At 53.4% G+C, this 23,253-nt stretch overlaps 7 protein-coding genes and 1 non-coding gene across 8 annotated transcripts; 5 read left to right on the top strand and 3 right to left on the bottom strand.

Annotated features, from left to right (window-relative positions):
* The first annotated feature begins 383 nt into the window (after positions 1–383).
* Positions 384–1,900, top strand: C7974DRAFT_384588 (uncharacterized protein). The gene has a single exon (XM_046140856.1). It carries the CDS (start codon positions 603–605, stop codon positions 1,887–1,889), a length of 1,287 nt encoding a protein of 428 aa, XP_046000958.1. The 5' UTR covers positions 384–602; the 3' UTR covers positions 1,890–1,900.
* A 423-nt stretch (positions 1,901–2,323) lies between these two features.
* On the top strand, positions 2,324–7,607 carry C7974DRAFT_384590 (CHAT domain-containing protein). Its single transcript, XM_046140857.1, has one exon. The coding sequence runs from the start codon at positions 2,784–2,786 to the stop codon at positions 7,284–7,286; it is 4,503 nt and encodes a 1,500-aa protein (XP_046000959.1). The 5' UTR covers positions 2,324–2,783; the 3' UTR covers positions 7,287–7,607.
* Positions 7,324–9,456, bottom strand: C7974DRAFT_92938 (uncharacterized protein). Its single transcript, XM_046147535.1, has one exon. It carries the CDS (start codon positions 9,397–9,399, stop codon positions 7,360–7,362), a length of 2,040 nt encoding a protein of 679 aa, XP_046000960.1. The 5' UTR covers positions 9,400–9,456; the 3' UTR covers positions 7,324–7,359.
* A 15-nt stretch (positions 9,457–9,471) lies between these two features.
* On the bottom strand, positions 9,472–10,212 carry C7974DRAFT_384594 (uncharacterized protein). Its single transcript, XM_046140858.1, has 3 exons — positions 10,034–10,212; positions 9,922–9,982; positions 9,472–9,865 (listed from the first exon to the last, which is right to left on the bottom strand). Exons 1-3 carry the CDS (start codon positions 10,048–10,050, stop codon positions 9,686–9,688), a joined length of 258 nt encoding a protein of 85 aa, XP_046000961.1. The 5' UTR covers positions 10,051–10,212; the 3' UTR covers positions 9,472–9,685.
* A 2,256-nt stretch (positions 10,213–12,468) lies between these two features.
* On the top strand, positions 12,469–13,871 carry C7974DRAFT_384599 (uncharacterized protein). Its single transcript, XM_046140859.1, has 5 exons — positions 12,469–12,641; positions 12,689–12,949; positions 13,003–13,238; positions 13,286–13,536; positions 13,591–13,871. Exons 1-5 carry the CDS (start codon positions 12,605–12,607, stop codon positions 13,637–13,639), a joined length of 834 nt encoding a protein of 277 aa, XP_046000962.1. The 5' UTR covers positions 12,469–12,604; the 3' UTR covers positions 13,640–13,871.
* On the bottom strand, positions 13,787–13,869 carry C7974DRAFT_t34. The gene has a single exon. It is a non-coding gene; the product is annotated as a tRNA-Arg (tRNA).
* Positions 13,872–15,241: 1,370 nt separating the features above from the next.
* On the top strand, positions 15,242–17,942 carry C7974DRAFT_93002 (microtubule associated protein-domain-containing protein). The gene is made up of 3 exons (XM_046147536.1): positions 15,242–15,449; positions 15,495–15,756; positions 15,803–17,942. The coding sequence occupies exons 1-3, from the start codon at positions 15,339–15,341 to the stop codon at positions 17,812–17,814; spliced, it is 2,385 nt and encodes a 794-aa protein (XP_046000963.1). The 5' UTR covers positions 15,242–15,338; the 3' UTR covers positions 17,815–17,942.
* A 1,515-nt stretch (positions 17,943–19,457) lies between these two features.
* C7974DRAFT_93012 (uncharacterized protein) lies at positions 19,458–21,370 on the top strand. Its single transcript, XM_046147537.1, has one exon. It carries the CDS (start codon positions 19,796–19,798, stop codon positions 21,197–21,199), a length of 1,404 nt encoding a protein of 467 aa, XP_046000964.1. The 5' UTR covers positions 19,458–19,795; the 3' UTR covers positions 21,200–21,370.
* The last annotated feature ends 1,883 nt before the right edge of the window (positions 21,371–23,253 follow it).

Raw genomic sequence — 23,253 nt, forward strand, 5'->3', positions numbered from 1 at the left:
ACAGTAGATATTTCATAATATGTACACTGGAAACTACGTTGCAGAGCTGAGTAAATCTCTTGGCAGATTCTAGATTACAATGAAGCTGAGTCCGTAAAGTCCGATTATTAGATGTGAGGTATCATAGCACGTGAGTGGGCCGCGCACACGCTAGCGCCGCGCCACGGAGTTCGGGGACCACTACGAAGGGGCTCGTTTTTTTTGGCCGATCACCGATCCAAAGCCTCACCAAAATAAGGTAAGAAATGCACTTGCAGCAACTCTATAACAGAACAGGTACCCTACACCCTATAAAAAGTACTTTATAAGGTAAAGTAGAAGTAGCGCTACTATGCTATAGCTTTATAAAATTATTTATTATATATAGCAGCCTGTGCAGTAGAAAGAAGCTTATGTTTTGGCGTTAGTTTTGGTGAGGATCTTACCAAACTAGCACTAAATTGTATGCGCTCGCTGATCGGCCAAAAAATACGAGCCCCTTCGTACTTCGCAATGTCCGGGTCGCGCCTCAGACTTCCGCGCGACAGCTGGCGAGCAGCACCGCAGCCTCTAGAGCCCAACGCCAGCCTTGCGTTTGGTTATTGTCCCCACGAGAAACGATAATGTCCTCGCGCGTGATTGAGGAGGGGTATTGGCGACACCCTCTCGACTTTACTGTTTGTACGACTTCCTACGGACAATTCTTTGAGTACTTTGATCAACACGTCTCCCCAAGGCACTTGACAACAAGAAGCGAAGGATCTTTCCACCAATATTCAGAACTGCCAGCGGAGCTGCAGCTGCGCGTCCTGCAGCAGTGCGATGCACCCACACTATTTCAACTTATGCACACAACGCGCTGCCTACGTGTCGAATCCAGAAAACTCTTCTTCTCTGATTGGACAACCTGGTACCGTCTTGAAATGGACGACTTGCTCCAGTCCCAGCTCCTTTCTGACTCCATATACGAACCTTCCTTCCTGGCCAATATTGAGCAGCTTGACATCCATTGTGCATGTCTGAACTCCAGGGACTTGTCACCCGACGTGACGGAAATGACGTTTGATTCTGATGAGGAACGGTCAAGATTTGTCAACGAGCAGACTGAATCATATCTCAAAAACTTCTGGTGCACTGTACAGCGCTTTTGTCCCCTAGCCAAACGAGTCATGTTCACCAGAGACGGACGGTCCTTTCCTGATAAGGACGTGATGACCGACTGTTTTCTTAAGATCGTTCAGTTCTGTCCTCAAGGTCTTGACGTGTTTTTTCATACAACCGAAACAGCTGAAGAGGCTGTTGGTCGGCGAAGGAAGAGGGTGTTGTGGCTATTGCGAACCGGTAACAGGAACATGATTACAGAAACTGAACCAAGACGCGAAAAGCATAGAAAGGCTCCCGTGAAGATTGTTATTCCACCGCAGAAGCCCCATCGTGGGCGTGTGGGAGAGTTCATAAAAGCCAGGACATTATTCTTTAGGACGGCTGGTCAGCGTTTTGCTGCTGAATATCACCGGGCGGCCGCTGTGGAACAACACTATTTTCTTGGACGCTATAAGCCTTTCGGCTGCACAGTCACTGATTGTGATGCATGGTTCGATCAGCCTGAGCAATACACGACACATTTGCTTGGAACCGGTCATGGCAAGGGTGACACAGCGCATGGGCAAGTTGAAGTTCTAGTTACCAAAAACAAGCAGCGTCTAGATCACCTTACGCAGGAAGTACATCAGGCGCATAGAAGGTTTTGGGATTGGTGGGGACAATGGGATACGGAGCAACGAAACATGGCCGAGAATCATGTGATGGATCAGCTGGAACATGATCCGCTTTATGCAGGAGACAAACCGGTCGCAGAGCACAAATTGTTAGCGGAGATTTACTATCTTGAGGGTCAGAACGAATTATAGGTGCCATAGAGGATGTATCTACTTTGCTACTGGAAGATTTCTTAACAATACTAAAATAATAACGCTGCCTCTATGTAATCTTCTTACCGCTCGGTTACAGGGTTGCAAGCGCCCTGGATGTGCAGGGGTTCCAGCAAGCAACCTGGAGGTTGACTTCGCTTTTCGCTCCGCCATACTGACTGCTTCGCCATCATCGGAATTATTTTTGTTTAACAAGAAATGTCAGAGACCCATTCTGGAACTCTGCCTTTCCATGTGGATGCCGAACGCTGCGATGCTTTTGACAGCCAATAAGGCTGAGCCAGGCCCCGCACCGTCAGGCTGACCGGTCTCGATCAGTTCCAGCATGGGCGGGAGGCAACAGGGCAACATGTGATTCCACACAGCGGCGAAGGCTAACCACCCACGGTTAAGCGCCAGATACAGTCAGCCATAGCTAAGCCCTCTACACACACGACAGATACGCTGATACAAGATCCACTGGCCTCTCCTCGCTGGCATCTGGCATCAACACGCACCCTTTGAACACCATGGACAACTCTTTATTTGATCCTGAACGTGTGTCTACACTTGAAGGATTCGACGACGAGGAAGATCTCTTGGGATATGCGGCTGCATACGAAGAGCCTACAGACGATGAGTCTATTGAGATTTATATTCTTGCAAATCTTTTTCTCTTCTCCAAAACCTCATCGACTGAGTACATGGAAAAGGCTATTCGTCATGCGGAGGACTGGATAGCCGTTACTCAAGCGGTGCACCCTGATCGCGGACGGCGGGTTCAGATCCTCGATATGCTGACGTCAAGGTTGTTGTCCCATACAGAAGCAGGTCAAAGCATAACGATCATCGTTCCAGAACTACGGTATGTAACCTACCTCCTATTTGCGGTGTATGAAGCAAAGGCTATGGCTGACAGGTGGCGTAACTAGAACGGGTCAACAGGGCTTTACTGCCATCCAGATGTCTCTTCACATGCTACAACAATGGGGAGACGCAAATGACATGTGGCGCGACTGCAAGGAGCAACCTGACACAGAAAGGATATCACAGGCAGTGGCCACAACCAAAGTCTTAATGAGGATGGCTGATCCTGGAATGGAGTTCCTAGTAGAATGGCTGAATGATCTCGGAATCTGGCTTCTGGAACGCCACGATGTTACTCAGTCGGTAGATGAACTGGACTTTGCTGTGGATATATCTAGACTGGCGGTCGATACTTCACGGGGTCTCACTTTAAGTAGAGCCACCTGTTCGGGCAACCTTGGCAACGTCCTCGTAAGGCGCTTCGAGCATGGTCGACTGGTCGATCATCTGCATCAAGCCGTTCATGCGTACAGCGAAGCCGTCGATAACACTCCTACGCATCATTCAAACCGTACTGTATGGTCCGGATTGCTTGCCCAAGCTCTGAGCATGCGGTACGACTTATCTCCGTCGCCCCTAGATCTGAATCGCGCAATAGAGCTTTACAGCACCGCAATCGAGTCTGCTACATCGGAGAACGTCCCACGGATGAAATGGACAGATGACCTAGCCCTGTGTCTTGGGAAACGGTTTGAGCAACGAAAATCAATCGACGACCTCAATCACACAATCGAGATTATCGAAGCGACAATCGCAATCAGCCCTCCTGACAGTCCTGATCTTTCTACCAGACGCATCCGTCATGGAATCTGGCTTGGCGAGCGATATGTACACAGCCAAGTAGCCAGCGATCTCGACTGTATGCTCGATGACTTCGAAGAAGCATTACGTCCTGGAAGATCTACCAGCAGCGCCATACAGGCCAGCGATACCGCTCGCATGATGGCATATCTGGACGAACGTATCATCAAGATGATCTCAACCTGCAATCAAGATGAAAGCATACGACTGCTCAAGCTAGCGCTTGCGGCTGGAGGCCAAGAGCATCCCAAACAATTAGAGCGGCTACTGGAGGTGGCATATAACCTTCGTGCGCGTTATGAAACCTCTAGTTCGTTCAAGGACCTCGAGGAATGCATTGAAACCCAGAGACAAAGCCTCGATCTGCTGAGCGAAGGCAATCCACACCGTGTCAACACACTCATTGATCTCAGCGATAGTCTGCATGACAAGTACTACGCGATAAAGTTATTGCAAGATATGGATGATTCCATATCCATCTCTCGTCAGGCGATCGCACTGGCCTCTCTGGACCCTGGAAGCTACTCAAGTCGTGCTGGATGGATGTTCAATCTTGGGATCAGACTGCAAATCCGGCATGAGGAGAGCAAACGTATAGCTGATCTGAACGAGTCAATTCAGCTTCTCCGTGAAGCAATCGAGATTACCCCGCACGAAAATCCAGATCGGCTTCTAATGCTCACGCATCTTGGAACTGGCCTGGCTCGTCGGTTTGTGGCTGAGCAAAACGAAGCCGATTTGGAAGAATCGATCCAAATGGCTCGACTAGCACTTTCCGAGAGCACAGAACACAACGATAAAGTGAAGGCTATGAGCAATCTTGCCGACAGGTTGCGCGATCGATATGAGCAGAAGAGAGATTTCCCTGATCTCCAGGAATCAATCAAACACGCCCAGAGAGCAGTCGACATTAGTTCAAGCGAACACCCACACTGGGTTAGATTATTGGCGGGCCTGGCCAATAGGCTCAAAGAAAGGTTTCATCTTCTGGGAAAGATGGAAGACATCGACATGGCGATCGAAGTGGCTAGACAAGCACTCGAAGCAACCCCTTCCAATCATCCAGATCGTAGCACAGCTTTTTGTAACCTCGGAAACGCGCTCCAAGCAAGGTCAACGTTTCTGGGTCTAGAGGATACTGGTGATATCGATGAGGCTGTCGAGATGTCGCGGCAGGCGCTTGCATCTCATTCGAATGATCATGGAGAACGTTCGACTCACCTTATCAACCTCAGCATTCGGCTTCTCAATCGGCACACACGAACGGGTCATACGATCGATCTTGAAGAAGCCATCAGACTCACACGCGAAGGGTTACCAACGATACCTCAATCTCATCAACACTGGCCGAGGTGGACGAGCCACCTCGGCCTTTGCCTTCTCCATAGATACCTGGAAATACGAGCGACTGAAGATCTCAAAGCTTCCATAGATCTCTTTCGTCAAGGCATAAACGCTTCGTCAAAAAACGAACCTCAACGCGTCAACTGGATGCTCAATTTATCGGGTAGTCTATCTGAGATGTACTCGAGGGAAAAGTCGTTATGCAACATGGAGGAAGCGATCGAGCTGCTTCGTCGGGTGCTTATGGCTTCAATCTCGAATGACGGACGTGCTGCCACCTTGAGTAATCTTGGTAGACTTCTCAACAGCATGTATCGCAAGACAGGCGAGACGATCTACCTGGAAGAATCCACCTCCGTGACTAGGAAGGCTCTGGATTTGACCCCAACCAAGAGTCCGAGGCGCGCTATCTATCTCGGAAATCTCGCACTCGACTTGCAGCGAAGGTATCGTAACTCGGAGAACTTGGAGGATCTCCAGGAAGCGATCGAATGTGCTCGAGCAGCCCTCAAAGACTCGGCGGATACGGAGGGGCAACCTGAAGAGACGCGGTTGACGTTCAATCTTGGAGTAATCTTAGGTACAAGATCGGTGGCCACTCACAGCTGGGATGACATGAAGGAAGCAATGACATGCTTTCTTTCCACGCTGAACAATGTCAACACCTCAACTACTCTGCGTATTGAAAGTGGCATTGAACTTCTCACTGCTTTGGCACACTTTAAGTACTGGGATGATGCATCCAGGATTGCGAAAGAAGTTGTGGGCCTCGCTCCCCGACTGACCGGCAAATCGCTAGATAACGCGGACAAGCAGCATCTGCTGCGCAGCATCTCAGGCTTGGCTTGTGACGCAGCCGCTATAGCACTTCAAGCAGAGGAGTCGCCCGACACCGCTCTTGAGCTTCTCGAGGAGGGACGCGGAGTACTGGCTGCGTCTCTTTATGATATGCGGACCGACACAATAGAGTTACAAAGAGCACATCCCAAACTGGCTGACCGTTTCGTACGGCTCCGTGATCAGCTTCAGACTGACTCCGCAATGGCTGCGATCCCATTCGGCGATTTTCCTCCCACTGCCCCTGCTGAACAGTCAGATCAACGTTACTATGCCGGTACAGAGATGGACAATGTCATTACGGAAATCAGAGCTGAACCTGGTTTTGAAGGTTTTCTGAAGCCGCTCGAATCCAGCAAGCTGAGAGAAGCGGCTATTAGAGGCCCCATTGCCGTCATAAACGTCAGCAGACACCGATGCGACGCGCTGCTAGTCGAACAACACCAAATACGAGTTCTACCCTTACCTGCGCTTACACTTCAAGACATCAGAAAAGCAGCAGAAACGGGAGCGCTTGGAACGTCAGAGATACTTAACTGGCTTTGGGAAACTGTGACTTGTCCGGTTCTTGATGACCTGGGATTCAACAAACCCGTCGATGGGCATTGGCCACGGATGTGGTGGATTCCCACCGGTCTGTTGAGCAAATTTCCTTTGCATGCCGCCGGAAAACTGACACAAGATTCCACATGCACCGTTCTTTCCCGAGTTATGTCTTCTTACAACTCTTCCCTGCGATCAATCATCAATGCTCGCCAACAGGATCGTTCTAGGACGATTTCAGCAAAGCCAGAGCGTGCTCTCGTAGTTGCCATGCCAATTACACCACATCAAGGGGCGTTGCAGTTTGCAGGCGAAGAAGCAGATCTCGTGCGCAACCTTTGCAAATCTATGGAAGGAGCTCCCGTCATGAACCAGCCACGCAAGAGGGAAGTCTTAGTGGAACTACAACAGAGTAGCATCTTCCACTTTGCAGGCCACGGTGAAACCCATTTTGAAGATCCCTCGCAAAGCAATCTTCTGCTAGATGACTGGCAGACAGATCCACTCACGGTAGCAGATCTGCTACGACTTGACCTTCGGGAGCAGAAACCTTTCCTTGCCTACCTGTCTGCATGCGGCACTAGTGAGATTCGAGTCCAACAATTGTTTGACGAGAGCCTCCACTTAGTAAGCGCATGTCAGCTAGCTGGATTCCGTCACGTGATAGGCACTCTATGGGCTGTGAACGATGAAAGGTGCCTCCACATGGCTGGGGAGACCTATGAAGAGATACTACGGGAAGGACTGACTGACGAGTCTGTTTGCCTTGGACTTCACAAAGCCGCTTTTCAACTTCAAAGCGAGTGGCTCAGATCGTCTCATGCAGCTTTAGATGGAAGCTACAACAGGGCGAAGATGACGAGGAAATATGTTACGGCCCACCCAGTTGTCAACGAGACTACTTGTTCGGATTCTAGACTTCCGAGGGATGTCTACGCTGATGATAGTGACACCCAGACACCAGAACCTCTACATTGGGTTCCGTACGTGCACTTTGGAGTGTGAAGAGCGTCTGGTATGGCAAAGAGCGATGTAGATTTTCTCAGTACATAAATATGCAAGGCATCGGTGTGCTTTCTCAAATTGTCTCCGCTTGTGTTCGGACGCGCAGGCTTGTTGCGATCCAGTCAACAGGGAGTCCATAGCTGTTCCTAGTCTTGCCGCTTTTATCACTACCTCTCTCCATAACAGCACCAATTTTAGGAAGCTCCAAAGACCAAAAAGAGGTTGGCCGTGTGGTTATGAAGATCTTGATGATATCATCACAAACTTCCAACCCTTGTGGTATCTGAAAACCCAACCGCTTTTTCCAAAGACCACTGCCCCCGAGACCGAAGTGACTGGTATTGTTTGCACCTGGGGGTGGAACGACTTCATAGTCATTTCCAAAGATGTTTTGGATCTTACCAGTGGATGTCATGGCATAGACATGAAGACAGAGACAGTTCTGGATATCGTTCTCTTTGTTTCTGACTTCTAGATATACTGAATCACCCTCATTCACAGTTATGAGGCATTCTGCATGCGTGCAAACGGTCTGAAAGTCGCCTGTCTTTAGACATCCTGGTCTGACCTTCACATTGTCGGGACGAGTGAACTGGATGTCGAATGTCTCTCCAAAATGCTCTGAGAGATATACCGACTCCAAATTGACGAGACGCCTCATCATCTCGAATCTGGCCAAGTGATCTAGCAGCTCTGCGAGTCTAAAGCTCATGTTTGGTAGGTCAAACTGTAAGGATTGAGTTCTCTGTGTATAGAGATTCTGTATCTCAAGAGAGGTATCTCCCAGCTTCTGAATTGTGAAAGAGGGTAGCTTAACCTCGTTCTCGTGGCTGTCGTGAGAAATATCAAGGGTTGGAAACCTGCTCAACACGTCTTCCCTTCCTTTGAGAGGTAGGATCTCGCCCTGGATCTGGATCCGGTATTCTTTCAGCATGTTGCGCGTCAACGTAGTTGCGAACAATTCTGCTGCTCCGGAGGCGGGTTGTGAATGGAGCTCAAGATGAGATATCAACGCCTCGATACGGACCGCAGTGGCTCTAAATGAAGCGATGGAATAATTTGTGCTCTCAGATTTGGCACGTCCTGGGGTCGAGTGCACGAGAAAGCTATCGCCTTCACAAATACCATGAGCCTTACCGGCGTTTAGCACAAATCCATTCTTGATGCTACCAGAGACCAAAATTGGAGAGGCACCAATAAGAAGGCTGACTTGTCCCAGGAAGAATGAATTTCGGTTCCCATAAAACATGGGGTATTGACTGAAGGTGAACTTAGCTCGGTTGGCCTGGAACAACGCGCAAAGATACTGATAGATAATCCGGTGTCCTCCTCCAAAGCCGCCCAGCTTGCGGAAAGTTTCGATTAATAAGTACGATAACACTCCGTAGTTTTTGTTATCCACTTCCAACTCGCCTGCAAGCTCCGTCGGCCCGCACGCTGCAAGAACTGTGAAGTTCTCTGGTTTGACAAGTGGACATTGTCGTACGGCTCTACTGCCATACCGGCGCTCTGGATCTGTCGTTTCTGCCAATACCGCCGGATATTTCGCATCGACATTATGACTGTAATCCAAGAACCGAGCCAATGATGAATGCCGCATAACACTTCCAGAAAAGCAACAGTCCAGCACAAGTGTTACTCGAAGGCCTTTTGCAGCCATCCTAGCGATGACGTTGCCGAGTTCAATACCACGCAGATAGCGAATGCCGCCCTGACAGTCCTCAAGTAAATTAAGGGCCAGATCTCCAGTGGATAGATTCGAATGGATGCGGTGCGGCTCGGAAGGAAAAGGTGGGCTCATCGCAGTGCCATGTCCGGAGTAGTGAATGTAGACCGAATTGCCCCTCTCTCCACGCGAATATATTCGATCAAGCTCTCGCTTCACATTGTCATACGTGGGCAGGAGTTCCAGACTGTTGGTTGAGCTAGCACATGCTGTGGGCAAGGGCGCCGTCATCAAACACTTCCAGATCGTACTGGCGTTGGGCGTGCGATCAATGAGGTCCTTGATCGCACGAACATCTTGCACACAGCCCTTGAGGGGTTTCTCTTTATAAGCGTCAATGCCGATGAGGAGTGCATAGTGGTTGAACTTTTTTTCACAGTCTGTCATTGTAGGAACGAGCGGTGTTGCTCAGCACGCGCAGTGCAACCCAAATGTGAGAAAAATGTTGGAGTGTTTGAAGAGCGCAATCCTTTGCAGGCTGGGTTGATCTAGCCCTTATGACTTCGCGTAAATACTGACCGGTCGATTAGGCTATAATTAGCTGCTCATCAGCCTCACGACATGAGAATCCGTGTGTCCATCGTGTCTCTGTTCTTTTATATGGCAGATTATGTGTTTTAGAAGTCATAAGACTTAGACAACAGCTTATCAAACATCACATTTCTGAACCACCTTACGGTGCAGCCTCCAAACTGACCTCGTAGATCCTTTCCCCTTCCTCGGCAGGCTGCCCGTTTTCAAAGCATAGAGTATATACCCCAGGCCCAAGGACCTCTGCAATCCAATAGGGCCCCAGACGTGATCCAGTTTGACTGACAAGAACCACTTTGTCCTTCACGCGGAAGGTGCTCGGCTGAATCGGCATTAGGCTCTACCCTGCAACATGGCATTACGATGGGTGACTTTTACCTTTGCAGCCGTGACACATGGACGTCCCTCGCCTGTGAAAACGACATTTGAACTCTCAGACCTGAATTAGCAGTCAGGCTGAGGAGTTGAGCAGAGATTGTGGCATACTTGCTCTTCAGCAGTACTCATTCTGTCGCTTTCAACCGCACCAGTTGGATCGTATCAATGCCAGAAGTCCGGTGTTCTCAATGGAAGGAGAGGGAGGCAAGATAAATTTTTGGAAATAGCATTATCTGCGTCAGCCTTGTTAGCCTACAAATACCCGGCGTAGCCCCGCTATCTGGCGTCTTGCGTGGAGTTGGGTCATTGGAAGCTTAAGGAAAGCTCGCGCATGTACGCGCGCGCTACCGTGCACGTGCACCCAACGAGCCAGGTCGGCCAACGAGCCACGCGTTTTGGAGAACATCATGATCCGTCTCAACTTTGACGCGTCATAACTCCACCACCATGGATCTAATTCAAGAAGCGATTAATTATTTGGAATCGCGTGAAGCTGGAGATAAATTCTTGTATCGCCAAATTGCAAAACAGTTCGGTGTTGATCGCACGACGCTGTCGCGGAGGCACAAGGGATCACAGCACGCCTGCAGCGTTGAGGCGCGCGAGCGACAGTTACTCAACCCACAACAGGAGCACGAACTTGTATTATACATAGAAAGATGCACAAGGTGAGGCTTGCCACCAACGCGCGAGATGGTACAAAACTTCGCTTCAATAATTATGAAATGGGAGGTTTCCTACAGCTGGGTTACTCGGTTTCTCTATCGCCACGCCGACGAGCTTACTATCAAATGGAGCTCCAGAATCGATCACGAGAGGCATAAAGCTGACTCACCATTTAAGTACAAGCTGTACTTTGAATTGCTACACTCAAAGATGCAAGAGCACGGCGTTGACGTTAAGAATACGTACAATATGGACGAGAAGGGCTTCCACGTTGGTGTTGCAAAAGCTGGCAAAAGAATCTTCTTAAAGGCCTCTTGTGGGCCTAAGGTGGCTATACAAGATGGTAACCGTGAATGGATTACGCTTATAGCTTGCGTATGCGCTTCTGGAGTGTCACTGCCGCCAGCTCTCATTTACCAGGGCGTCTCTGGGATTCAATCAGGTTGGGTCGACGCTATAGAGGTTGGCAAACACGAGGTTTTCTTGTCTCACTCAGAGTCAGGTTGGAGCAACAACAATATAGGATTGGCCTGGCTTGAGCAGGTATTTGAGCGCTTTACGAAGCAGAAAGCGCGACGGAGTTACAGGCTTCTCATCCTTGATGGCCACGGCAGTCACGTTACAACTGACTTTATAGACTTTTGCGACAGCAATCGTATACTCTTGGCCATCTTTCCACCTCACTCAACCCACAGTTTGCAGCCACTTAACGTCGTGCTCTTTGGACCTCTCGCGAAGTACTACACTCAGAACCTTGATCGCCACCTCTACCAATCGCAAGGCATCACAAGGATTACAAAACGCGACTTCTTTGAGAACTTCTAGCCAGCGTGGAGCTCTACAATGCGGCCAGAGCTTATAGAGAAGAGTTTTCAAGCTACAGGCGTGTGGCTAATGGACGGAGACGTTGTACTAAAACGCTTCAACAATCGCACTTCACAACAAGCTACGGCTTCACAACTTGAGCACCATGGTGACGGCGATAGCTAGAGAGAGCTGCGAAAAATCTACAATGCTGCGGTGCCTGATAAGTCGAAAGTTGAAGCCAAACAGCTGGAGGATTCGTTAATCTCTCTACAAGTACAAAACGAGCTACTCCACCACAAGAACCAAGGCCTACAAGAAGCGCTTAACGTAAGAGGAAAGCGCACCAATAACAGCAAGACTATAGACCTTCAACAGCGCGAGGAGTACCATGGTGGTGCAGTCCTCTGGTCTCCAAGAAAGCTCCGCGAAGCTCGCTATCGTGAGCGTATAAAACAGGATAACGCTAAGCAGCTACAACTCCAAAAAGCTCTCGATAAAGAGGCAAGAGAGGCTTCAAAGTTACTTCAAAAGCAGCTTGCTCTTGAAGCAAAGGTAGCTCGACAACGTGCTGCTGAGGAGCGTCGTGAGGCCAAAAAAGCACAGGCTCAAGAGCTCGCTGCTCAACGAGCACTCAAAAAGCAGCAACGCGATGCTGCAACCGCACAAAAAGCTCACGATACACTTAATAAGCGTAAGCGAAAAGCCTCACACAGTGCTACAAAAAATCCACCAAAGCGTCGCCGTGTTGTGGGTGCAGCAAGTCAGGCAGACGCTGCACCCACGGCACCCCAGAAGCCGCCCCAGAAGACGCGCACACGATCAATACATGCACCTAAAAGATTAGCTGAGTAGCTAGAAAGTTTCGCATACATCTATTTATCAATACACCAAGAAATCTCGCGATTATAGCTTTTGTGGGTGGCTCTATAGCCTCATTTTTGAAATCGCAGCTCTATATTGTAGTGGCTCGTTGGCTGACTTGGCTCGTTGGGTGCACGTGCACGGTAACTAATGCACGCAGTCAGCATGCAACAGGGCTATGTAAAGCGTACCTTCGATGTACTCACCGGATTGTGGCTTAGACTTCCCCTTACCAAAGCAATAGAGAGACTGCTGACCGCTGCATACTGTACTCAATCACTTGCAAGACTACCTTTACACTTTTCAGTGATCGCAATCCTGAATATCTTTTTGTAGGCAGCACTCGTCGATGGCTTCAAGTACGAACGTTGACGTAACCGAAAAGGGTATGGATGCACTTTATTCCTGAACTTCGATTACTCACTGCGTCAAGTTGAAGATTTCCGGGCTGGGTATCCACAGTTCTCAGCTCTTATCTCGGCCTACGGACCATTCTTCCTGTGCCGCCGCTTTGATAGAATTCGCGCCCGGATACTCCTCCTCAAGCAAGAAAGACTCTCTGTACTCGAGGCGAAGCTTGACAACATTGATAAACATGAGCAATGTCCACTCTTCCTAGGCTCAAGTCGATCTGACAAGAACGACGAGCGCCTGGCTGTGCTGTTAGAGCTTGAAGAGAAGTTATTAGATTATGGTAAGATAAAGGCTGTCACAAAGTAGTCGATAGCGAAGCCTGACTACCAAAAGATACATTCTTAAAAAATACACGCAGCCTGTTTGATTCGTCGGCTGCTGAGTCAAAAGACATAACGAGCTTACAGAACTGGCTGAGCGCAACCGGGTGCATCCCTCGTGACGAGACCATGTATCTTTCTCATACAAAAGATCTTGCAAGTCTAGCATCGCCCGCAGACAATCCTGTGTTGAGACTAGAGAGCTGGGTGGAGCGTACAATGGTCTGGCTCTGGCATGGGTTCCGTAACGTTAGTATGATCAAGGCCCTCGAGACTGCGGCTGATCACATCGTCAGAATCATCAGCACAATCTCTCCGACAATCCAAATGTGTATTTGTACTCTGGAACTCGAATTCGACGAATTGCCCGAACCATCCTCCTACTTTTGATCACATGTCTACTCCTCTCGCCGGTGGTTATCTGTAGTGTGACGCATAATTCTTTAGTACGGCTGGCGGTAGTCATGGTGTCTACACTGCTCTACCTCTCAGTTCTTGCAGCAACAACGAAGGCTAGAACTATTGAGCTGGTTGTTGCTGGCGCAACGTAAGTCTTGCCTTATCTCCTACTATCGGCTTGAAGCTTACCATAATATTCCAGGTATGCCACCGTGCTTGTAGTATTTGTCTCAGGAGCAGATAGTAATTAGTAAGATGTAAAGAGCTTTTGTAAATCTATACACATGTGTGTTCTATCAAAAAGAAAAACAGAGATTTATGTTACTCTAGAGCGTAATATTATTCCTTTACTCTATGCCAACTAAAGGGCAAAACGACAAAAAAGAAATCTTCTCGTGTGACCTAACCAGGGGTCGAACCTGGAATCTCTTGATTTCAGAACGAATCGTAGTCAAGCGCCTTGCCATTGGGCCATTAGGCCAGTTTGTACTGGATTGATGAAGATTCGGTCGGTAGAACAAGAGATATTGCAAGTCCATCGAGGAGTCGGCAGTAGAGAAAACAGCAGGTGAGGTTCTCACATCAATACAACCCCGCAGCAGGTGTTTGTGGTGGAGCTAACAACTGGTGGCTCGCTTAGCTCGCCGCGATGGTTGATACCTAGCGCTGCCCAAACCACTATCGGTCTAACAGGTCAACACACGAGCGACATATATGTGGATGTGATATCATGGACACAATCCTCACATTAGGTATACGGTAGATTTCTGATTTCCACGCCGACATTTGAGAGCGTCCAACTTTATCAAGGTGCAAGTGCGTGTGTTGAGACCTTTGCATTGCGAACACAGACTAGATTTGATTATTGTGACGGTTCACGAATACAGATGATCATATTGAAGATCATTATTTACTGTCATATACATGCAGCCAAGAAAAGCGAGTGACAGATCCGCTCGTCCAGGGTATCAGCTGTGACGTCCTGCTGAGCCAAACAAACACTTCTCCTCGTTGACGATCACCACAACCGCATATATCCGCCTACCTCGACCCTGAAGCCACGGCAGATCACCGTGTTTGTACAAGCCAAAGTTGTCTAAGCATGCACGCGGTCGGGTTGACCAAGTTTCTTCAGCTCGCTCGAAGCAAGGTCGCGGGGGTTGCTAGGAGACGCGGTCGCCCAACAGCCGCCTCCCCACTTTGGCTGCGAACGTGAGGAGCGGGCACAAGTGCAGCGGGTCAGTAAGTGGTTGGTGCGTGACGGCCGGAGAAAAGAGGACGATCGGGAGATCAGCCGATGCGAACTGCACACGCAAGAGCAACGCCTTTGCGATGGCGCGGGGATGGCATTTACAAATGTGATGGCCGTGCAGTTGCCTTCCAGACGGTCCTGAAGGAGCAGCATGTTTGCGCGGGCAGCCGGCAGCGCTGCATGTGATTCGGCCCCATACAGCCCTTGCGCGCTACACTCTACATCCCTGCGGTACAACCAGGTTTTTGTCTGTTGAACGCTGGCTGCGCTGCGAGTGGTGCGGAGATGATGTGGATGAAACGGTGCTTTCTGTTGACGGGCGGGCCATCGCCGGGGCAACGGCGATCAACACGGCACCAAAAATAGCCGCGCCAGCCACAGACAGACCATAGGCCGGCCATCGCCATGTTCACGATTGCATCACTCCTGGCTCGCATTCTTGTCACGACCACATATCCATACTGCGGGTGTCGTGAGCGTGGTCGGCGCAAATCCTCTCGTTAACTGCAGCTCTTGCGACGGCCCATTCCTCGCTTGCGTCCCGCTCCCCCGCTGCGCATCGACGTTTGACGTTCGGCCTCTCGCGATCCCCGCCGAGCCTGCCCCACTGCTGTCAGTCACAGTGCATACGCGACCATCGGTGGCCAACAACGCGACCAACGACGCGACCAGCGACGCCGCCGGCAGGAGCAGCCACCATGGACACCGGCTACCTCGCCCAGCAGGTCACCACCATCATCGGCCAGCTGCACGGCCTGTTCGACGAGATTGGCGTGCCCGGCCATGAGCGCGACTCGCGCGAGGCAGAGGTACGCGTTGTTTGTGCATGCGCCGGCAGCAGCTAACTGGGCCAGCTCTTCTCTGCGCTGTCGGAAACCCTCCACGGCCAGCTGCGCACCGTCACCAATGAGAAGCACGAGATGACCGAAGAGGCGCATCGCCTGATCAAGACGATCAAGCAGATGGAGGCCTCGATGAGCGACAGCAGGAGCAGCGCTAAATACGACGACGACGAGCCGCAGGTCACGTTCCCGTTGACGCGCTGTCTGAAGGCGCTCAAGGCCAAGTACAACACACTCGCGAAGCAGCACCGCGAGCGCTCCGAGAACGTGCAGAGTAGGTCACGTGTTTTTCTATTCGTTGGCTATGCTGACATGCGCAGAACTTGCTGAGGCGCTCGAGTCGTACGCGTCGCACCTCGAGCCCGACTTCGTCAAGATCAAGCTGCCCCCCACGGCGCCAGATGGGACTATCCCACCCTCCTTCGACATATCAGCCTCTTACACAGCCAAGCTGGATGCTGAATTTACCCGCGTATACGAGGAATACACAAAGCGCCGCAGCCAGGTTCAGGTTCTGTGCCAGGAGATTATCCAGCTCTGGGCTGAGCTCGGCACACCACAGGCGCAAACAGACTCGGCAATCGTCGAGAACCACCGCGATGCGCCAGAGCAGCTGGGTCTGCACGCAGAAGACTTGGGCGTGCTCAAGACCAGGAAGGAGCGTCTGATTGAGGAGAAGCATGGTCGGGAACGGCGCATTGCGCAGCTGCGAGCGACTATCGAAGAACTGTGGGAGCGTCTCAGTGTGGATCCCAGCGAGCAGAAGCACTTTCTCGCCAGCAACCGCGGTTGCGGTCTGCGCACAGTCAACGAATTCGAGGACGAGCTTTCGAGGCTGAATGAGCTCAAGCGCCAAAATCTGCACATTTTTGTCGAAGAGGCGCGTCTAAAACTACAAGAGCTATGGGATGCACTGTACTTCTCGGAGGAAGAGATGCTAGACTTTACCCCTGCCTTCTCTGAAGTCTGCAGCGATGCACTTTTGTCTGCACACGAGGCGGAGATCTCACGCCTGGAATCGCTCAAGGAACAACGCCTGCCTATTCTTTCAAAGATCGACCGGCACCGCGAGCTCATCAAGGAGCGCTCTGATCTCCAGCAATCCAGCCAGGACGCCTCTCGACTGATGGGCCGAGGTCAGAAGGGCGAGAAGAGAGATCCTGGAAAGCTGCTGCGCGAGGAGAAGATGCGCAAACGCATTGCAAAGGAGTTGCCCAAGGTTGAGGCAGAGCTCAGAGCGACGCTCGAAGCCTACGAAGACGAGTGGGGTCGGCCGTTCCTTGTTCATGGCGAACGGTACCTGGACGAACTCTACGCTGCTTCTCAGCCTCGACCGCGGTCGAAGACACCGTCCAGCGCGAGCACGTCCAGCACGAACATGCCCTCAAAACAGGGGACACTCACCAAGTCCAATTCTTTCGCTCGCCCTCGCGCTGGCACGATTCACGGGCAGACGACTCACGGGCAAACAAACCATCGCCAGACAATGCATGAGCCACCCAGCCGGGTCAAGACGCCTGTATCAGTCAACTTTGGCGCGAGCACCATGCGAGGCAATCCTTTTGCGCAGTCGGTCTCTGCGGCGTCTGGCTCGAAGAGTCCCTCCAAGCTACCAACACGCGCTGCACCAAAAGTCATGGGTTCGCCCGAGCGACGGCCTGGCACTCTTCATCGAACCGACTCCACACTGTCCCGAGCTGAATCGACGCATTCAACCCACTCGCGAGGTGACTCGATACTCTCCACAGCGTCGTCATTGCACTCGAGAGCTGACTCGCAGTCGTCGACGATGCGAAGGATGGGTCCTCCGATGGCCCCACCCCCACGTATGAAAGACCTGTTTATTCCCCCGGACCCTGCTGAGACGCCCCGAAATCGGTTCGAGTTCAATCGCGGTGAGCGCAGCGAGAGTATCGTTCGTAGCATACCGCCAGAGGATCCGTACAATGACCGATTCAGCCAAACTATGCGACCTGGCTACCCTGTATCGTCGCAAGCGCACGCGCCGAATCATTCTCTGTCGTCATCAGACAGCAGTCGGCACATCTCGCAGGCGTCATCAACAGGCTCTGGGCAGGCAGCGTCCGAAAACTGGGAAACCTTCAGTGAACAGTCTGACGATGCGCCTGAGAGTGATGTCGACTTCCAGACCTACCGTCGCAGCCAGGTGAAGCGTCCCACGCCTGATCACGCAGCCACGCCGCGCCCAATCCAAGGCAAGAAGGTCAGAGGCATCCGCAATGTGGCCGATGGCAGCACGACGATGGATCAGGACGGTCGCATGGTGCGCTGCAGCGAAGCCGGCTGGACAGACGATGGTAGCGTGTATTGAAGCGTCGCTGGGCTGACATTTTTCGACATTCCAAACAAAATTCTCGACATTCCCGCTCGGCGCATTTCGCGGGAATCCTTTGACAGTCGGCACCACCACATGTCGGCTATCTGGCATGTCATTCGACGGCGTGCAGCAGTCTTACCTTGTTTCGCTGTAACGCTCGTCGGGGTGGCTGTCTGAAAATTTTCACTTCGACTCATCTCTTTATACGAAACGCATCTGGCGGCGATAGTCGCCACGTACGAGGTCGACATGGTATACTGCATGTCACTTATGCATGTACCCACAAGAAGCCCCTGCACCTCGGGGGTGGCGAAAGATTTGAGAGTCACGTTTTCAGTGTTTCTGTCTATCTTGCGGGTTTGGTCCTTGCAGCATTTGTGCGAGTCGACGGCGTCTGGGCGGTGCATTGGATTTTGGGTACTTGTGCTGATATGCGCTTTGTTTGTTTGTGTAGCGGCGGCGCGGGATGCATACGGTAATGCTCGCGAGCAGGATCGACGTGTATGATTATGGCTGAGCCGAGGGCCGCAGAGAATGCGAAACTAAATGCCATGATACTAAAGCCATGATGATACTAAACCGCTGCCTGGACCCTTATTTCGCAGCACCGTGAGGCGCGCAGCCGTGGCCTTCCTATTGAGGCTGCTGGCACCGCCCGACCTTCTTCTTCCGGGCTAAGGGAGATCTTGGACTGAAGCGGAAGGTGGGGAGGGCGAGGACAGAGTTGCAAAGCCGTGTGCGAGAGGCTGGCAGAGCAGCTCAGCGCGCGCCGTGTGGAGAGGTGCAACGTGTAGATATGCGTGTTGACTTGTGCTGGCCGATCGCACGCAAGCCAAGCATGGTCTGCAGCCGCAACAAAACCAGCTTCCAGGTCGCCAGCCACACCCCCCAATACGCACCGCGGGTCCCTTGGGGCATCGCGCGCATGCACCCCACAGCCGGTTGGGGTAAAGATACGCCTTAGCGCATGCGCGACAGAGCTGCAGCCTGCGATAAGGAATCGCCAGCTGACAGGCCGCGGCCCCAGATGCTAGCTCGCACTACGGGCGCCTCTGCGGTATGTTATGCGGTCATTGCGAGGCGTGGTGGTGCGCGTGGCGGCTTATCGCGAGGTGTTGCCAACGCGTGAGCACCGAGAGTTTTTGGTAAGGCAGCGTGCGGCGGACTGATGTACTGCTGTGCTGGGTACTGCTTGCTGCGCTGGACACCGCGGCTGGGGATTGCTGGGCGCCTTGCCCTCACCGCCCCAGCGAGGCTTCTAAGGAGCTTCCATGCGTGGGGCAGGGCTGATGGCGTCGCGAATCGAATCGCGGAGGGTCGCGCACAGGCGGTCGGAATGCTCGACGTCCTCCGCGGCGGTCCCCGCGGCGCAGCGGCTGCTGACGCACCTGACCGGCAGCAACGCACAGCGCTTCAGGGTTTCAGAGTGCGCTGCCCAACGTGGAGAGTGGCTGGGCAGCAGAGAGAGGCTCCGGCGCAGCAGTGCCTGGCAGCGTCCTGAGCGTGGCAGGCTGCGCCGTGACATGGTCGCATGCAGCGCTGATGCCGGTGGGCTCTTGTGCTCGATAGGAAGGTTGGCCCACGCGACTGGCCGTTATTACGCAGCGCGTCCAGCACTGATAACCCTTGATTGAGGTGCTGCCTTGCCTTATCGCGCATGCCAGCGCCGTCTGCATGCCTCGCTGCTGTCCTCCTCCCTCTCTCTACACAGTTGTAACAGTGCAGCACTCTCCCTCGCACCGTCCTCGCTGTCTGCTTCTCTCCCGCTGCTACGGTCGCTGTCGCGTGCCCGGGGACCTTCGGCGGGCCCTGACCCTGCGTGTTTGACGCTCCCCTTGTCGGCCATCCAATCCCGCCGCAGCAATAACGTAAAGGAATCCATCCCGACGCGCATCCGACCAACGTCACCGCCCTCTAGCCGTGCTGGGCCTCGCAGCACGTTAGTCACGGGAAAACGCCCACAGGGACTTGCACCATGATCTCGCCAAGGGCCTTTCCATATATGCACGCCTCGCCGCCCTCGCCGCGCAGCACGCCTGCCGACAAGATGCGCTCACGGACAACACGCCCGCCGCTTGCTCCGCGCACCACCAATCCCGCATGCGAGCCCGCTGCCTCGACCGCCGCCGACGCCATGCTGAAGCACTCCAGCCCGGTTGTGATCCCGCCGCGGACGCCCACACGCCCGACCTCGACGCCGTCTGTACGTGTCAAGGGCCAGAGCCGCCCAGCCTCGTCCACCCAGAGCCACCACTCGGACACTCTCCCGCCCGCCGTCGCCGCGCTGCTGGCCGTCACCGCAATCCCCGCCCGCCAGTCGCACCGCCGCCGCAAGCGCCCCGCCTCGGACAGGCGCATCTCCATGGACGAGCTCATCCAGGAGTGGAAGCAGGATCACGTGGAGACGCCGCCGTCGTGGTCCATGTCGCCGCTGGACGTGCTGCTGGGCCGCGTCGACGAGTCTGAGTCGGACTATGGCGGCAGCCTGCCGAGCCTGGAGCAGGAGAAGGGCCGCTTCGGCGCCTCGAGGTCCATCTCCAGCGACTCGCTGTCGACGCTGCCGCCCTCGCTGGACTACGATGCCTCCTCGTACGCCTCGCAGTGGGACAACATCAGCACGCCCGAGTCGGTTTCTCGCAGGGAGAGAATCTACTCGTCACCGCCCAAGGAAGACTGCGTCCTGGACCACCCGCTGCTCCACTTCAACGTCGAGGCGCCGGAGGAGCTCACCGAAGAGAATGCCGCAGACCTCATCACCATCTCGCCCTCCAACGAGCGCTTCAAGTCGTTCAAATCCAACCTCACAGCCTCCTTCCAGGCGCTCAAAGAAGCCGCAAAGTCCTTCTCCAACTTCACCGCCCCGAGCGTGCCCCCCGAGGACCTCCTCACGCGCTCCATCCTCTCGCCGCGCTTCACAAGCGAAATGCGCCCCAAGCACCTCGAAGGCCTCCCCTCGCCCGCCCTGCGCCGCTACCTCAACCCAACCCCCGCCCCCATCTCGCCCACCGAGCTGTCCATGCACCTCCACGACGCCCTCACCCTCGACTCCGACGCCGACACCTCCGCGCCCATGATCCCGATGCAGACGTACGACCGCCGCGGCCGCGCCACCTCGCGCCGCCGCAGCAAGTCCGCCGACCCGCTGTCCGAGGCGGGCCGCCTGCAGTCGCCGACCCCGACGGTGCGCCAGCGCGAACCCCGCGAGAACAGCGACTTCCTGCGCGTCATCGTGCTGGAGATGAACATGCGCCGGTGCGGCAAGCTGGACGCCAAGGCCGTCGGCAAGGCGCGCATCTGGCTGCCGCCGCGCAAGCTGGGCGCGAAGAGCGCCGCGCAGGAGGGCGGTGTGCCGGCGCGCTGGGTCGGCGTGCCGGTGTGAGTCGCCTGACAGACAAACAGCCTGCATCCTGCATCGTTGTGCGGCTGCAGGGCCTCGGGATAATGCACCGCGACGCAGCAACGTCGACCCGCAGCACCGCCGCCGGACTACAGCCGTCAATCCGGAAACTCGATCCGGAAAACGATATAGGCCCGATCACAGCACCCGGATACATTACCGACTCTTTTGTCTGCTCCCCACCCGCTATCATTCGGTCGGGCACCCGCGCAGCAGACCCTCGTCGCGTTCACGACTCAGAACGCCCGTGATTTGACGTCGACGGCGCCGCATCCCGGCAGCCATCCTGGCGCTGCTACGAATCCTTGCGCTGATCGTGAGACATGCGTTTCCGGTCGCGGAGCGTGTGGAACCCCGCGTATTCTCCGAGCGCATCCTGCCAGCCAGCAGGATTTCGCAGCGGGGTGATGACGCTGGATGCTGCGATGCTGCGTGCTTCGCAGGGAGTGCTGCATCGCACCGCATCGCGACGACCGCAGCACACCAGCAATCACACGACACTCATACTCATCCACGCTATCGTACACACTCCTCGGCACACCTCCCAGCGCACAGACCCCGGCCCCGGCCTCTCCCTCGGTGGCAAATTTTTCCCTGACACCTCACCACCCACCATCACGTGTCCGGCGGTCTGCGTGCGTTGCGGAGCCTGGCTCCGTGGCTGCTGTCGTACCTTGCAGGCTGTGAGGCCCTTGCAGGCCCGTGCAGGCGCTCTGCAGAAAAAAACGCACATCGGCTGGCTGCGTTTTTTTGCGCCGCGTTTTGCCGGTGCCGGGTGTGGGGCAATGTGGCTATTGTACGAGGATCTCGCGGAATGGGATCTGAGATTGCGGTCTGGGATGGAACGCGGTTTTCTGCCTGGGATCGCGGTCTGGCTGCGTGGCTAAGTGGGCGGGGTCGGTGAGGCGCTGATGCCGATGCCGTGTCTGGCGGCTGCCCGGTCGGCATGGCGGGTGTCGAGACAAGACGAGCAGAGATGCGACGAGGCCAGAGAAACTGAGAGATATGAGAGAAGAGAGAAGGGAGAAGAGGTGACCTCTTCAAAGTAAGAGAGACGCAAGACACACACGATACCACGACATACAACACATACAACACATACCCACAACGACACAAACACACGCACATACATCACGACACCCATCCCCCCAAGCGAGTAAGCGAGTAAGCGAGCATCCACCAGCGTTGCGTTTTGCACACCTTTGCATGGCGAGCCTCTGCGCCGGAGCGTGGTCAAGCGCTGACCGCTCTGGTGTACTGCTCTCCCCCTGTTTTCTACTTTGTTAGTTCCTTGTTTTCTAAGTTTTTGGGTTTTGGGGTTTTGGGGTTTCGGGGTTCTAGGTTTGGGTTGGGGGTTCTATATTACGGAGTGGATGCACAGGCGTTGAGTGGATGCACACAGGCGTTCAGGCGTGGCGGCATGGGGTGGGCTTGGGATGGAGACATGGTGTGGGGAAGGGAGGAGTCGGGGATACGATAATCGAGTAAATCAAGACAAAAACACAGAATACAATCCAAATCTAAAAATAGAAATCTTGTTGGCGTGAGTGAGTAAGTGAGTGTTGTAAGCAAGAATAATGAATAGGCGGGTGTAGTAGTGCACGCCTGGCCTGTGTGGTGGATGGATACACACGCATCGCATTGCACCGCATTGCACCGCATTGCACCGCACCGCACCGCACTGCTGTCTCGTGATAGATGGAGATGGAGATGGAGATGGAGATGGAGATGGAGATGGAAATGGAGATGGAGATGGAGGTAGAGATGTAGATGCAGATGTAGATGATGTAGATGTAGATATACATATACATATCCGCAACCCAACGCGTCACCGCAGTCCGCTCGTACGGCCCACCCCCTCTATTCTATTCCACTCCACTCCACTCTACTCTACTTTATTCAACTCAACTCCATTTCACTCCACTCCACTCCACTCCGCCCCGCAGAGCAGAGCATAGCAGAGCAGGAGAGCCAACGCCTCTTTGTGTCCTTTGTGTGCTTTTTTGTTGCACGTCAGCGTCAGCGTCAGGAGGCTG

This window comes from Boeremia exigua (genome assembly GCF_020726555.1).
Source record: "Boeremia exigua strain MPI-SDFR-AT-0100 chromosome Unknown C7974scaffold_2, whole genome shotgun sequence".
Lineage (NCBI taxonomy): Eukaryota > Fungi > Ascomycota > Dothideomycetes > Pleosporales > Didymellaceae > Boeremia > Boeremia exigua.

What these genes read in the sequence shown, in the direction of transcription:
- C7974DRAFT_384599 (XM_046140859.1), top strand. Translation starts at nt 12,605, where the DNA reads ATGGCTTCAAGTACGAACGTTGACGTAACCGAAAAGG. An exon ending in AGAGAAGTTATTAGATTATG is followed by an intron (nt 12,950 to 13,002) that starts GTAAGATAAAGG and finishes GACTACCAAAAG; the next exon opens with ATACATTCTTAAAAAATACA. An exon ending in TCTGGCATGGGTTCCGTAAC is followed by an intron (nt 13,239 to 13,285) that starts GTTAGTATGATC and finishes TCACATCGTCAG; the next exon opens with AATCATCAGCACAATCTCTC.
- C7974DRAFT_92938 (XM_046147535.1), bottom strand. Translation starts at nt 9,399, where the DNA reads ATGACAGACTGTGAAAAAAAGTTCAACCACTATGCACTCCTCATCGGC.
- C7974DRAFT_384588 (XM_046140856.1), top strand. Translation starts at nt 603, where the DNA reads ATGTCCTCGCGCGTGATTGAGGAGGGGTATTGGCGACACCCTCTCGAC.
- C7974DRAFT_384590 (XM_046140857.1), top strand. Translation starts at nt 2,784, where the DNA reads ATGAAGCAAAGGCTATGGCTGACAGGTGGCGTAACTAGAACGGGTCAA.
- C7974DRAFT_93002 (XM_046147536.1), top strand. Translation starts at nt 15,339, where the DNA reads ATGGACACCGGCTACCTCGCCCAGCAGGTCACCACCATCATCGGCCAG. An exon ending in GCGACTCGCGCGAGGCAGAG is followed by an intron (nt 15,450 to 15,494) that starts GTACGCGTTGTT and finishes TAACTGGGCCAG; the next exon opens with CTCTTCTCTGCGCTGTCGGA. An exon ending in GCGCTCCGAGAACGTGCAGA is followed by an intron (nt 15,757 to 15,802) that starts GTAGGTCACGTG and finishes TGACATGCGCAG; the next exon opens with AACTTGCTGAGGCGCTCGAG.
- C7974DRAFT_93012 (XM_046147537.1), top strand. Translation starts at nt 19,796, where the DNA reads ATGATCTCGCCAAGGGCCTTTCCATATATGCACGCCTCGCCGCCCTCG.
- C7974DRAFT_384594 (XM_046140858.1), bottom strand. An exon ending in CATGTGTCACGGCTGCAAAG is followed by an intron (nt 9,866 to 9,921) that starts GTAAAAGTCACC and finishes ATGCCGATTCAG; the next exon opens with CCGAGCACCTTCCGCGTGAA.